The 15,379-nt window shown below is 43.0% G+C and overlaps 1 protein-coding gene across 1 annotated transcript; it reads right to left on the bottom strand.

The window, feature by feature from the left end:
• Window positions 1-6,239: 6,239 nt before the first annotated feature.
• On the bottom strand, window positions 6,240-15,139 carry LOC137612457 (microtubule organization protein AKNA-like). The gene is made up of 20 exons (XM_068340994.1): window positions 14,966-15,139; window positions 13,696-13,947; window positions 12,092-13,178; window positions 11,720-11,837; window positions 11,310-11,458; window positions 11,186-11,245; window positions 10,971-11,104; window positions 10,639-10,831; window positions 10,237-10,397; window positions 9,866-10,027; window positions 9,636-9,798; window positions 9,454-9,548; window positions 9,146-9,345; window positions 8,957-9,065; window positions 8,699-8,881; window positions 8,460-8,566; window positions 8,086-8,208; window positions 7,194-7,299; window positions 6,588-6,756; window positions 6,240-6,510 (listed from the first exon to the last, which is right to left on the bottom strand). Exons 2-20 carry the CDS (start codon window positions 13,902-13,904, stop codon window positions 6,340-6,342), a joined length of 3,699 nt encoding a protein of 1,232 aa, XP_068197095.1. The 5' UTR covers window positions 13,905-13,947; window positions 14,966-15,139; the 3' UTR covers window positions 6,240-6,339.
• Window positions 15,140-15,379: the final 240 nt, after the last annotated feature.

The following is a 15,379-nucleotide window of genomic DNA, read 5'->3' as shown; positions in this document are numbered from 1 at the left end:
GTATGGGCTCCTTCACCTGGATATGGTCCGGCAGACATGGATCTGTCAGAGAAAGGAAATCGTTAGCTTAGCTTAGCTTTTAGAGTATCTCCCTCATTATAAAATGCACTGGATTATAGGGTGCACCTTCAATGAATGACTTATTTAAAGAAAAAAAATTCATATGAAAGGCGCACTGGATTATAAGGCGCACTTTAAGTTTTTGAGAAAATTAAAGGCTTTTCGGTGCGCCTTGTAGTGCGGAAAATACTGTAATACCATAGATGTGCCCAAAATGAGGGGAAAAAACTAGCATTGCGCTTTCATGGTGGATTTATTTTTAAAGATCTGATCCTTTCTTGACTGGATTAACACCTTCCAAATGATTCTAAACCCAGGCTTTCTGTGGGAATACTTACATGTGAGGTAACCTTTTGGGTCTGACTCATTGCTGGCACCACCTTTGTTGTAGGCTTTGACGGTGATGGAGTGGTTCTGACCACACTCCACAGGGGTGATGAGACAGTGGTTCTGACCATCTGACATACAACCTTGCCCGTTAGTTGATCGAGCCTCATATTGTTCAGCTCCCTGCACTGATGTCCAGTAGACGCGCATCTGCTCAGTCCGACCTTGACTGATCTCAATGTAGGTCACATCTGGGATGGGAGGACCTGGAAATCAGACCAGAAGGACATGAGACAGAAAACCTGCTGAGCTGCTGTTTGTTGGGTCAAACCAATTTTTATTCTCCATACGTGTGATCTGACAGACGGTGGTGTCATCTCCAGTTCGACCCTGAGGATCCATGGACATTGCCTGAATGCAGTAGTTGACCCCTGCTTCAAGGTCATCGAAGGTCACCGTGGTGTCAGTGGTGTTCAGCTTGTGGCGGTGGCTGGAGCCCTCGCGAATGATGCAGAGCAGGTAGAGGTCGGCGTGCTCCACCGGGGTCCACGTGGCACGGATGGTGCCATTGGCTGGGGAGGTGGTGTTCAACTCAGGTGGCGGCACCACTGCAGACATGTGAGGGCAGAGGTTATAAAGGCCAACGAGAACAAGTTAACACTAAGAAATGCATGGATTCCTATCTTTTATTGTCAGACGTGTGAAATGGAAACAGTTTCTGTGTTATTATGTTACGTTCTGTTGTCCTACAGGAGGAGGGGGCGACGGCTCGGTTCTCATGGTGTTGTTTTTCATGTTATGAGAATAAAACAGTGAAAGGGCATGGATCCTGTTCCCATCTTATGAGTATGAGACTCTGAGACAATGGGCTGAGAAATGAAACGCCGTTATGTCTAGTGGAGCGAGATGTTGACCTATTGTCTGACAGAAACAACAACGAGGATGCATTTCACCCGTCATTCACAGGTTGAGTAAACTGCTTCTATCTGCAGTATCAAAAGGTGAAAGTGGACAGAAAAGCCCCGTATTATTCGCCGTTAAGAATATCTATTACTGATCCTCATGGGGAAACATCACATATTCTTTTATTAGCTAGTTTAGATCAGTTTGAATCTTCTGCATCTGTTTGAAAAGCTGAAGCGAGGGTGTGAAGTTCTGGTATGAGACGTTACTTCCCGTACCCGTCTTGACTTCGATGTGGAGCGACGGCTGGCTCCGCCCCCCAGAGTTGACAGACATGATGCTCAGCCTGTAGTCGGTGTAGGACTTGAGCTCCACCACAGTACCCGGGGAGCTGCTCACCACACTCTCAGAGAAGAAGTCACCAGTCTCCGACTCTGCCCTCAGGATGTAGCTGGTTGCCCCGGAAACCTCTGTGAACTCCACAGTGATGCTGTCCGACTGTTTGGAATACGCTTGTTCAATGCTGGGGATTTCAGGAGCTGGAGACGACATGATAAAAATCTCAGATAAACAGATGGATAAAAATCTTGTTGAATATTTTTTTTAATTTAAGATAAAATAAAACACAAAAAGGCACGTCATCATGGGACCTTTTGTTGTTGAAACAAAAGGAAATGTCTGCTTCTCATTTTAAATGAGTATTTTATTCTGTTGCACAAAACACATTAACATAGATCTAAGTAAGGGCTGTTTGATTTTTATTTAATCATTATATTTTGATTTTATTGTTAAATATGCTCCAAAAATGTTGTGGAAAGGTAATTTCTTTCCAAATAGAGAGAATTACGTCATCTGGACTTCAGACGTTCTAGCCAATTTGAACCCATAGCTGCTCTCCCTTACATTTAGAGAAGAAATATATTTTACACTCAACAATGTAAAGCTCTGGATACTAGTCTCTGTTCACATTAAAGTCTGAAAATGTCAAGAGATCTCACAAATAAGGGCTGCATTAATTGTTTTTCCAGTTTAGTTAATTAAGCTTAAGATAGATAAAAGTTCCCAATTTGCCCAAAATTATCGATTTAAATCAAGATCAAGATCTCATTATTGTCATTGTATTGTACCATCATGCTCGATCAAAAAAGGAAATTGTGTCGTAGCAGTGGATTAATAAATAGATAATTTACAAATTAAAATAAGGACATAATAAAATATATGAGTTGAAACGTCCGCTGCCTGGTGAAACTGATTCCACCTCAATGCATGACAGCCAATCACCCAACAGCAGGGTCCTCTCTGCGTCCGTGTAAAAATGCACTCAGTTCTTTTGATAATTTTAATTTTTAAAAAATTTTATATACTGATTGTAATCCCCGCAGGGAAAGTAGTGGCTTTGACTCTAGGCTTTGACTTCTATGTGCTCTTTGTGGTCTTTTACCTGTTGTCTCCTCCATCTCTGCGCTGCTGAGGACGTTGAATGTGTTGTCCATGGCCTCCAGCTGCAAGGTGTACACTGTGTTGGGGGACAGCGAGTTGATGGAGCCCATCACCGTGTTGCCACCAAACTGGGCGAAGGCCGATGGTTCTGGGGAGTTCTTAGGTGTCGCTGTGATCTTGTAGGAACTGGCACCGGCTTGGATGTTCCACTGGACCGTCACACTTTTAGATGTGACCGCAAACACTGTAAAACCGCTGTCTAGAGGAGGGAAACAGCAATGGGAGGCATTCAATCTACGCTGGAATAAAATTCCTGATGACAGAAAAAATTTGCTTTTCCACAGCAACAGTTAATATTTATGGAAAAGGCATTTCAAGTTTAGAAAAACTTGAAATGTTTGATAAAGGGTATGATTTACCATTTTGAGCAGCACAAATCTGAAAACGACAAAATACAGTTACGTTAATAAGATAATGAATGAAACAAAGGAATAGCCTGATGGTAAATCACAGGATATACAGGCCGAGGGTAGCGAGCTGTTGGTATTTGATGTTACATCCTGAGGCAAATTATGGCCTGTATCATATTCTCGGAGCATATGAGGCAGCAGGCTGCACATTAGCTTCACTCAACGCAGATTTCAGGCCTGGTCAGTGCAGGTATTTCTTTCAGGAGGGAATGAATTTGTCTATTGAGGTAAGGTTGGGCATGCCACACGCTCTTGTTGAAAGCAGTGACACTCAAAAGACCCTGTGTTCATGTATATCTCTCTTTACACGGATAATCAGAATCTGTATTAAATGGTGCCACTACTGTACAGCGCTGATGTAAAAATAATTTTTCTTGCGGGTGTTAATTTGAAATATTAAGAGACAGCCCTTGTAGAATGAGATTGTGATCTCTCACCTCTGTGAAGGTCAAGAAAATCAAAAGGATCAGCATCCTCAGCAGCGTCGTTCCCCTCGGCGTTTTCCTGCCCAGCCACTGCCTGGAGGCGAGATGCATGATGTCGTTTCTCTAAATGACTTCAGGGAAACTGCTCAGGCTTAAATTTGACTTTTTTTCCCCTCTCTCCCTCCCTCATGACAGGTGCTTTATTGTTTCAGCAAATACCAAAGAGCTCAAAGGCCGTAACTCCTCCCCTCAGGGGTGTCCGGGCAGCCTATCAGACTGGAAGGAAGCTCACCTTTGATAGACGAGGATGCAGATAAAAACTGTGGCGTTGCTGCCAGGTTTTTAAATTTCCATTTTTTACAGCCCCATCTTTAAAATGGACAGAATGTGTCTTGATATATGATCTAAAATAATGTTTTACATATAAAGACTCTTCCCTATCATCAATGTTGGAAAACATCCAGCCTGGCGGCCTCATATAAAGGAAAACTTGATACAGGGATTGACCTACTTCTGTTGTCTCAGGGAGGATGTTTTACAGTATAGTTAACTTTTTTTTTTTCCTGTGACAGTTGAGACTTTTTCTTAAATTAGGTTATCATTTGGTGGAAAAATGCCAAAAATGACTTTAAGATTAATTTACTGTAAATAGAAGCATATAATGAGTGTTTGAGTTGATTAGATATCCCAGGATTCTTCCGTTGGCTAATCCAAGTCGATGCAAACTCACTGGAATGCACATGAGCTGAAACCCGGTTATATAATACACATTCTGGATGGCTGTGATATCATACACCGTGCTCTGCTACAGTGAATTTCATTGTAGGTGCACTACCTCATGTACAAAAACATTGTCAGTGGCACCCCACCCAGGCCTTATCGGGTGTGTCAGGTGTGTGTTAAGAAGACAGTCTGGGAGGATCCTCTAAGGACCGGCTGTGGATAAACGCTTTTGTGCATAAAGGCCAAAGGAAGAACCTGACTGAATTCTGCTTCAGACAAACACAAGATAAGATCTGCTTTCAAAAAGCTGTGGAAGATGAAGAGCGAGTGTCAGATTCCCACAGTCAGCATCACGTTTACAGGTAGCGCTCCAGCGCTGTTTATCACATTCAACTCCAAAGTTAAGATGGCGTGCGAGATAAACCATCCTGATCATCATCTTGCTCAGACGATCTCCTCTGGTAACCGAAACTAAAATGTCTCCTCATCACATGGTTCCTCTGCGGGAGACGAGAGACAAAATTTACAGTTCTCATTCTGTTATACGTCTATCTAATATTTATTTCAGGGACGATAATAATAATAATGATTCTAATAATGAGAAGATTGGGCCATTCTGGAATAAATAAATTAACCTTAATTTTATTCCAGATCTACACCCCTTCATCACATCAATCCGTGACACAAAACTACCGTCAATCAAATCCTAGCATCAGGACTTCCTATCTATGAATTAATCTTAGCTTTCGAATAAAAATGCGATCAAACCTTAAAGACAGACCATAAATTCTGACTGGTACAGATGTCATTGACATGTGGAGGAGCAGTTATCAATGATGTTCTACATTAATGAGTTTTAGTTTCTCTAGTCATAATAAATGTTCATTTTCATGCCAATGACAGACATGTCTCAGATCAGGAGCTGAATACTGATATTTTGTAAATTTTGATCCACTGGTGTATTCATGTCCTGTGATGTGCTGGGGTCTCATCTGGGGTGTACCCTGCCTTTTGCCCACATCCGGCTGGGACAGGCTCCAGCAGACCTGTGACCAGCAAGGCGGATAAGCGGCTGTAGAAAAAAAAATGCTAAAAGTGATTGTTATTTCCCACCTGCCCTTTTGATGGCCCAGTGATTAGACAACACCCAGAACCTCAGCTGCTTTTTGAACAATCAGAAGGAGCAGCAATGTCATCTAGACTCATCCTCCTTCCTGATACCCCCTCAAGTAAAAAACCCACACAACAAAACCAGAACACAGCCCGGCACCAACGGGCGATGGCAGCGACAAAGCAACAGAAACTGGGTAAGGAGACACTTCCACAGCAGCAGCCACGGGCTAACATTAGCATATTAGCAAAAAAAAAAAAAAAGAGGCAAAAGCTGATACCTATTCAAACTGAAGGTGGAGAGGGATTTTCTTGGAAGATAATGTTACTAATCTGACCCAGTTTAATCAGATTTAGATTCATCACCTCAGCCTGTGGCGACCGGTGTGTATTGGTGGTTTTGTCAGGCAGGTCAAATAAAAAAACAAAACATGAGGATTAGGTGACACCAGCGCAGCGACATGGAACAAAAGATGTTTATTGATTTTTTAGCTTCTTGATTTGTTGCTAACGGATACGACTATGAGAATGATGTCGCCCCCCACCCCCCTAACTAAAGGTCACAGGTCACGTCTGGATTATACATCTCCTGCTTTTGTCCAGGAATGCAAGCATTACAATAACATCCACCAGAGTCTAAACCAATATTGGCCTCTTTAGTATTTATTCTTGGCTTTGAGATGCTGGTGACTATATAACATGTTGTGCATTAATAAAATTATTTAAATAAAATTTCTTTTATATAAAATTGAAAATACAGTTTTTACACTTTTGTTCTGACTTTTCCGTGTCTTATAAATATGCAGCGTGGTGTGGTAACACTAAAAGGAGTAGCTCCCTACAGAATCTGATTTCAGAGTAAACTGATCCACAATCTGTTTTTACACAGTGTGGTGTTTCCTGCCCCCCAGCGGCTGCATACTGTGCGCCGTCCTGTGGAGCTGAGCCTTGACCAGGTCTGCTGACAGTGTTTTAGCCATACGGGCCGTGGTCCTCTTCATGCCGTAGGCTACCTCAATCGCCTGGTCCAGGGCTCTGCTTAGGCGTTCCTCCTGGATAACAGTAGCAGCGTTGTTATGGCAACAACAAACTGATGTGAAATGACACATTGGTCAGCAGTAGACATCACCTTGGTGCCTCTGTGTCTTCCTGTCCTGGTGGAAGCCCTCGTGGGTCCTGATGCCGGGTACGTCGTCCTTTGAAAGAAGACATTGGTGGGCAGTAGCGCCGAGTCGGACTGGGTGGAGCGCTTCCTGCCATGAGATGTAGACTGAGGCAATGGCTCCCTCACTTTGTAGCTGCAGAGGACAGAGAAGAATGATATCCACCTGATTTAAGGGTGTAAGTAAGTTAAATGTTATTTTGTTAGTAGCTTTTTAGATCCAGTATTTGATTTCCTGACTTCGGGTGCTACTGAAGCTGAACATTCATCTATGCTGCAGTACTGAGGAGCTAAAGTACCAGAAACGACCACTGATTTTGGAGAGAAAGGGTCTTCCTACTGGTGAAGTCACTACTCAAAAAAAAGTTGGTCGAGCTCGGATGATGAAATCAATGGTTTGACTTTTTCTATACTCATCAAGTAATAGAAAGAGACTTGATCCACTTCACTGACATGAGGTCAACCTGAGGGTTGAACATCTCCAGCATCCGATGTGACAATGAGACCAGGTGGACCAGTGTTAGCAGAGGATATATGGTGTGTTCAAGTGATTCTTCATAGCCATTGGTTTACCTGGCAGGGAGGCTGCTGGAGGAGGCAAAGCCGACCTGGAGGAGAGGCCTCTGAGGGGAGAATAGAGGCCACTTTGACCCGGAAGGACAACGGTCCATGATCTCTTCTGATGACAGAAACATGAGATATACAACACTGAGGAGTTATACAATAATACTGCACTGCATATGTTTGTGCGTGTGTGTGTGTGTGTGTGTGTGTGTGTGTGTGTGTGTGTGTGTGTGTGTGTGTGTGTGTGTGTGTGTGTGTGTGTGTGTGTGTGTGTGTGTGTGTGTGTGTGTGTGTGTGTGTGCTGGTCACATTAGAATACTGTATCATGAAACAGTTTATTTCTGTAATGCCATTCAAAAAGTGAAACTTTAATATAATATTTATTCATCACATACAGACTGATTTAGTTCAGATGTTTAATTTATGCCAAAAACTTTTCATTGCAATCATCAGTGTTTGTGTGTTTGTTCGTCTGTCCGTCCACCAAATATCTTCACAACCGTTGGAGATAGAACGTTGAAAGAAAAAGCACATTACTCGGGCAGCAAAGGGGATGAAAATAAGATGATCACAACCTTGACCTTGAAAAACTAGGTTTTATAATTTTCACTTTTATACCTTTTTAGGTACACATCTCTGAAACCTGATGAGATATAATCACAAAACAAAAAGCAACATTTTCAGGAAGCCAAGGACACAAAAATGTGTAGGTCAGGGAAAAATTTTGAATTCAGGGGTGTTGCAGGATGTTGCAGCCTCTGACTACCTTGTTTACAATGACCCCTGATGGAGACACATATTCTTCTTTTCTGGACACAAAATCCCCATACTGTATATTTGATAGATATAAAAAATAAATACAAACACCATCAGACCTCCTCTGAAGCTATGACCTACTGACCTCTGCTGGATCCCACTGCCCAGTGAGGGTCATGTTGAAAACCAGCTGTTGCCCTGCCACCTAGAGGCGTTTTATGGAACTGCAACGCCTCCTCCTCACTAGCAGATTCGTCACTGTTTGTGCCTGAAGATCAAAAAACGTAGTGGAAGAAAAATCACACTTTCTTCAACTGTGGCCCAGTCACTTTTTTGTGTTCTTCTTTTCATTGCATATTTTGCCTTTAATTTTTATGTACTTCTATCTTTCTTATGTGAAAACTGTTATTTGCTACTGTATTCTAAACTTGTTCAGCATTTTAGTGAGCTGTTGGCTGCTTTAAATACCATTGCAGATAAACTTCACCTGTGACTTAGTGTTTTCTGGTTATGGATTACCTTTGCTCTTGCTGGGTTCCAGGTCTGACGAGATCCAGTCATCTATCCTCACCTGACAGGAACTGAGACTTCTCACAATCTGTTGGTTATTTGACAGCTTCCTCACACTGGAGTTAAAATAAAAAAGGTCGTAATAATATATGTTTTCATGATGTGTTTCCCATGTAATGTTACATACAATACAGACATTTTTGATACAATGTTAACATAATACCCTTCCCAACACACCAGCACCCCACCTGCTGCATGTAGATCTTTGGTGGCTCTGTGTTCTGGTTTTAGACCTACGCTCCAGATGATCTTGCCTGTATTTGGAGGTCAGATAGTCCATCTTCAGTGCGAGGTGAGGCAGCTGGACCAACCCCTCCTCCAGGTCTGATCTAAGCTTGGATACCTCAGACTGTAAGGCCAGGATTGCCTCACTGAAAGCAAAGGGTTGTCGTTGACACGTCTGCTTTTCAGCAGTGCATCATGGCTGCTCCGAAACATTTACTGACCTATTACGAGAGCAGGCGTGCAGAGGGCTTTTCTCTGCATGCATGGCAGTTTTAAGAGTAGCTTCAGATGTGTGGTGGTGGAGATGGGCAGGTGTTGTCTTTTCAGATTCTGTTTGAATTCAGGTAGAGAAGGGTTCCAGCATGTCAGTTTTCCCCATGATTGATGAAATATAAGAAATGTTTGCTCACCCTTTGATCTGACTGAAAATTTCTTATCGGTGCTCTGTGCCCACTGCTGCACTTCCACCGCTGCATCACAGGATTGTGTTTCGACAAAAGGGTGGGTGCTGGTCCACCTCTGGCTGGTCAGGCTGGCAGGATGGACCGTTGTCTGCAGATGGGAGTCCTCACTGTCTGAGCTACTAAAAGCTTCATTCTGGTGCTGCACGCTGCAGGAGGAAGGTCCAAACTTATGTTATTCTCAAATCAGTCGCAATCCACAAAAGTTTATTTTTATATGTAGTCCTATATAGCTGGAGCTTTTCATTAGTTTTTACCTTTCTGTGAGCTGATCTGGCTGAAATTGTTCAGACGCGGATTGATTCAAGTAAAAACTCCCAAATCCACTGTCTGTCTCTGGACTCACGATCCTCTGCAGCCCAGGAAACCCAACATCAGTCCAAAACACCAGTGTGACATAGACAGCATCATCACAACCGTTACAGTATGTGTGACTGACCTGTAATACAGATGAGGTGTTGAGAGGAGGCTCTGAGAAGCTGTGGGTGTCTGAGTCTCTGGGTGCATCAGAAGAAGAGGAGACCCCCACAGCCAAACTGGCACTGACTCCCAGACAACATTCACCCACCGGGTTCAGGACACTCTCTGGGGTGCTACAACTGCTGCAGCACCAGAGTGAGATACTAAGACGGATGTAAAAACCACAACAGAGAGTCATTCAATTACTACCTGTCAGGTTTCCACTGGCTCTGCCTGGAGGACGACCTAACTCCACTCAAGAAATCTAAAATGTCATCTCTATGATCTCCGGCCTCTGAAGACACGGCGCTCCTCTTTTCTTCAGCCTCAGCCGTGTGGGTGTTCTGTTCCTCCAGAGAACCCTGTGTTCTCCTGCAACAAGTCAGAATAGAAAACCTGCACTCAGAGACCCAAACACTGGAATCTAACACCGACACCTGAAACTCGATCAGCTCCGTGATGTGAGCACAAACACAAAGGAGCGCTGCTCAGACCATCTCTGCCCTAATTTGCCTCAATAAAATTTTTTTTTTACTTTATTGATTATACAGAATTATTATATTTTAATATTTCAGAAGTACCTTGGCAAGTGTGCAGTAGTTTTCAGTAAAGAGTCAGATGTCATGAGTTCATCACTTTCCTTTAATCCTCTTTCTCTGTGAATCCCACTGTCTTCCACCACTTCCTGGTCTCCCCATTTCTCCGTTTGAAAACCCGCGGTGGAAAAAGCTGCACTCAACCCCTGAAACCAGAGACCAGGTCAGATCATGTGGGGTGATCTTAAACTCACAGGACTGATCTCATGCTAAGGTGCAGGCAGGGTTTAAATGCTACGTATTGGCCTCTAATGTACACCCGCAGTGGATCATGTGATGAGATGCTAACGCTTTAGCCACACACAACCACCTTTCGACATGGAAGAAATGTTTGAAGTGTAAATACGTCACGACCAGCAATGCTCGGATCATTGTTCTCTTGATTACCTCATGCAGGGAGGGTGGAGGCGAGGGCGGAGGAAGGCACAGAGGACTAGGCTTCATGTCCAGCATCTCTTTCATGGGGGTGGGGGTGGAGGACACGTGGGGTGGAGAGATCTGCTCACACACGTTTTTGTCTATCATCTCCTTTATGTCCTCAATGTGCATCCCTATTCTGAATATGTCTCCTTCCACAAGTCTACACACACACACACACACACACACACACACACACACACACACACACACACACACACACACACGCACATTTCAGATATACCCTGGCAGGATGTATTAGCATGACACTGATACAGGTGCGACAGCAGCATCTGCTTAACCTGTTTGGGTCAAACGTTCCAGTGTTCCTGCAGAGACCCATGTAGTTTTGCCTCTCCAGAGCTCGATGCTCCTCCTTCTTACTGATGTATTTCCTTTCCATCTGGTCTTGAGCCTCCATGATACCCCTCAGCATCTGATGACAGATAGGTTTTAAAAAAGGGGGGACCTACCTGCTCTAACAAAGTATAAGACATGTAGGTAAAACAAAACTTACCGTCTGCTGTTCTGCTGTGCTTAACGACATGCTGCTGATGCTCAATCTGAATTCTTCCACCTGAACAGAGAAGGGGTTCATTTTAGATGTGATTCATCGTGATCACAACTTCAAACGTCCTCACCATCTGCATGAACTGGACGATGATACCCCTCAGCTCAGCAGTCATTTGTTCACCATCACTGGAACCCTCCTTAGCCTCTTCGGGGGAACCCGTGTTCACCTCTTTAACACTACCGTGGGGGGCGGTTGCTTCTTTTCCACCAGAGTGTTCTGAAAAACATATAATTTGTTATTGTGAACAGAATGTATTCAAAAATTTGACACGCAAAAGGAAAAAAAAATATGTTGGATGGGAGGTATTGTTTTTCATTTAATTAAAATGCTCTAAAAGCAAATAAAAGATGTTTTTGCGTGTATAATAAAGTCATCTGACACCATTTGTTTCTATGGGAGACCATTGAACTGTACTTGCAGGTAGTGATGCGAGGCGCTGGTCGGTCATCATATCAGATGTCGAACTCAAAAGCTCACCTGCTGGGGGAAGGTGAGGACCAGAGGATCCAAGATGGTTCCCCTCAGCTGCAGGAAGGTTTTGCTGATCCTCCTCTTTACACTCTAAAAACACAGTCAGGTCTGAGCAGGGATCAGCCTGTGGAGACAAATCCAGACATTCACAGCTTATATGGAAAATATGATTTGAAATAATCACGATAATTCTGCATTTATATCACTTCCTGGTCTCACTTGATCTGAAAGGTTATCCGTCTTAGCATATTTGGTGAAAAAATGCATCCCATTCATCCTTAATTAATACGTTAGTCCCACATCCTCTGAACAACCATTATTAGTGATTTAACTAAATGTGATGACAGAAGTCCAAAGTGCGAAGTGAACATTTCCTACCAGAGCTGCAGGAGTCTTGACCTTGCTATTGAAGATGTAGGGTGTTTCTGATGGCTGGATCGAGTCCTCCAGGACTTTGCTGATCAGGTCTAACATTCCTGGAGAAGACTGGGTTCGGTGCATGTAGACGGGACCATGAGGAGCAGGTCTAGCTGGTCCACATGGAGCTCTGGGAATTTTTACCTTGGGCGCAACTTTTGAGAAGTCAGGGAGTGGGTAATGGACTTGGCCTTGGCCATATTTCATCTCACTGAGGGACCTTGTGCGCACAAGCTGGGATCTCTGAACCGGATCGTCCTCTCCAGTCTTTTCCTGCTCTGATGCATCGCCAGCGCCATCAGCGGTGGATGTGATGCCGTCAGCAGCAGCAGAGGTGACGTGATCAGCGTTCTCTTCCTCCTCTCTGTCTGAAGGTACATTTTTGGATGCAGTATCGATTTTCTCTTCAGTCCAAATCAATTTGGACTCAGAATAACATGCGATTTTATCTGAGGTGTCACTGTTATTATTTTTGCTTCTGTGCGTTGGAGCCCAGCTGGTAACAGTGTCATCGATGCTCTCCAGCAGGGATACTTCTGGAAGGGTCTCTGCCTCGATCAGCCGGTCCAACCGTAGCAACTCCTCCTGGGAGAAGTGCCGCAGCAGCAGCTGGTTGATGTCTGCAGGACACGATGAGGAAACATCACCAGGCTTTGAAACATTTAACCTGCTTTCCTGTTTTGTATTGTTGCTAGTTACTGGCGTCTGAGGACCAATGTCTCCATCTCTTGTACTGCGGTCATGTAAACCAGGAGAATCAGGACTTGCATGAATCGTTTCTCTTCCATCTGAACTGCTGCCCTCAGAGCTAGGGGTCTGGTTGAGGGATGGGGTCCCAAGGTCACCATCGTAAGGAAGGTCATCCTGATCTTCATCGCTGGTGTTCTGCTCCAAGTCCAGGTGGTTTAAAGGAGACTCCTCCGGTGTGGTCTCCAGTCTGGGAGCAGACTCATGTGGTGGGCTGCTCTCAGTTTCTACTACCTTCTCACTCTGACTGCTGCCGATACTTTCCTCTGAGGAGGAGACGTCTAAGGCTGACAACTCTGCACTTCCTAAAATCATAGAACGTCACAAATACCAAATAAGGAGGTTGATAAGGAGGTCGCATACATCTACACTGTGTTCAAGACACACTGGAAATTGAGAAGATGCACATTTGACGTGATTATGGTGTCCCCCTCTGTGATTGATTGATGTCCAATCCTTCAGTTACCGTTATTGATGTGTTACGAATGTTTCAATAGTTCTTAAATGTACAATTTACAGAACATATAAACTTAATACAGTATTTAGATGCATTAGGTAATTGTTTCTGTTTATGGATATTTATATATACAACTAAAATATACTGGTACATGCAGTACTGTATGTTATAACTCTAGCTAATAGCTTTGTGATGCTAGTTTTCATCTATTTCTGTCTTATTTCTGTGTAGTATTGAGATAAATGAATAAATAAATTGCTTGTGTGCACTCATTATTACTACATAGGACTATTCTGACAACACGGTGCAGAGCTGAAATCAGACACATATATACAAGTGACAAGCACTCAAAACAAATGACTTGCCACTGAGATGGATGCTGGCTTCGGAGGCAATGGACTCTTCCTGGGACAGATGTAAAGCTAAAGAACTCTCTAAATCACTCAAGTGGAGACTTTCATCCTCACTCAGGTCAACAAAGATCGTCTGCTGAATGCACTTTTCCCAGAGCAGAGTGCGCTTGTCCTCTCCCTGAACATCATCGTCTGAGTCCTCCACTTCTCCCTCCATCGACGCGTCGTCCTTGACAGCAGCAGTTAGCCTCTCCTCACATCTTGTGTTGAGACCAGGGGTGACAGAGGAGCACAGGGCACCTGTTCATCACTTAGCAACGCAACTTGTCAGGAGACAACATTGGATCAAAATGTGAAGGGCTGTCAATTATTTAAGGTTCGATGCATCGTGTGGGCAGATGTGACACAAGTTTAGCATTTTGAGATAAATTAAATTTAGTATCAGTCTTCAGCACATACAAAAGATAAAATACTTATGAAGTGGATTCATTTTCAGTTTTTGATAACAGAAAGTAATGTTTGATTACTTTTTAATCCACAATGTCAGATCAAATCAGTAAATACCGCTAGGGAGTTTATTTATTTCTGGATTTTATACAGTACTCATAGTTACATGTTTTTGCATGGAACTTTATGTGCTCTGTCATCTTTTTTTTTTTTAGGATGTGTTGTTTTTGCCAGCGATCTGGTTAAAACTATCACGGATTTAAATACAAACAAAAAACCAAAACTGCAATCATTGTGCTATAATGTGTTTCAACACATTAAGCATAAATTACTTTGTGTATTTTTGGTCAAACTTTGATGAAGGGAAGGAAATGAAGTCAAATTCCGTTACTTTTTTAATATGCCAACTACTCAACAAACATAATAATGTTCAGAATATATATGTTATATATGCTAATGTAAATATTTTACTTTAGATTGATATCTCTGTGGTTTTAAATGTATAGGTAGTTCAGTTTGTGCTGGGCTGCTGCAGCAGCTGACAAGTCTAATGATGAGAAATTATTCCAGGTTTAATGAAGGTTTTGACCAAACTTAAACAACCAGCCATACAATGACAACAAATCTGAATATGAACTACATGTTTTTGCCAAACGGCAGCAACAGTGGAAATGACAAATGACAGAACACAATGCAGAATTGATAAAGTACAATAGAGAAGGCATTCATAAAAACCAAGACAAGAACCGATTACAGAGTGACAGAATAAAGCAGACTCTAGTGACTCTACTGTAATGTGAATAGGTGTCATGCTCTTGTGCTGTAACTTACTCGGGTAACGAACTGGACCTTCAGCAGAATCATCATCAGTTTCTTGATGAACCCACACCGAGCAGGAGCCGTCTTCTCTATTTCTTTCTAGGCATGTGCATCACATATTGACGGCTTTGGTCTCCGTGGTCTCATCAATAATGCATCCCGCTGCGATGCCCTGGACGTCCGGCCGCTGAGCTGGCGTCTGGTTGCTGGGCAACAACGGTGAACTCTCCTTAAAACGTCTAGTGCAACCAGTACGGTCAGTTTTGGACACACCAATACATGACGTATGCGACATTATTTTTTTATTTTTTTATTTTAGCTTTGGAGAAATTAACTTGACATGCTATCTTGTTCTTTTAGTCATTTTGAAAGCAAAATTGTTTTAAATATTTTTTTCTTCATTAAGTCTGACGGCTAAACGACGAG

This window comes from Antennarius striatus, chromosome 18 (genome assembly GCF_040054535.1).
Source record: "Antennarius striatus isolate MH-2024 chromosome 18, ASM4005453v1, whole genome shotgun sequence".
Lineage (NCBI taxonomy): Eukaryota > Metazoa > Chordata > Actinopteri > Lophiiformes > Antennariidae > Antennarius > Antennarius striatus.
Note: the sequence above shows the minus strand (reverse complement) of the source record. Positions and strands in the feature narration are given on the sequence as shown.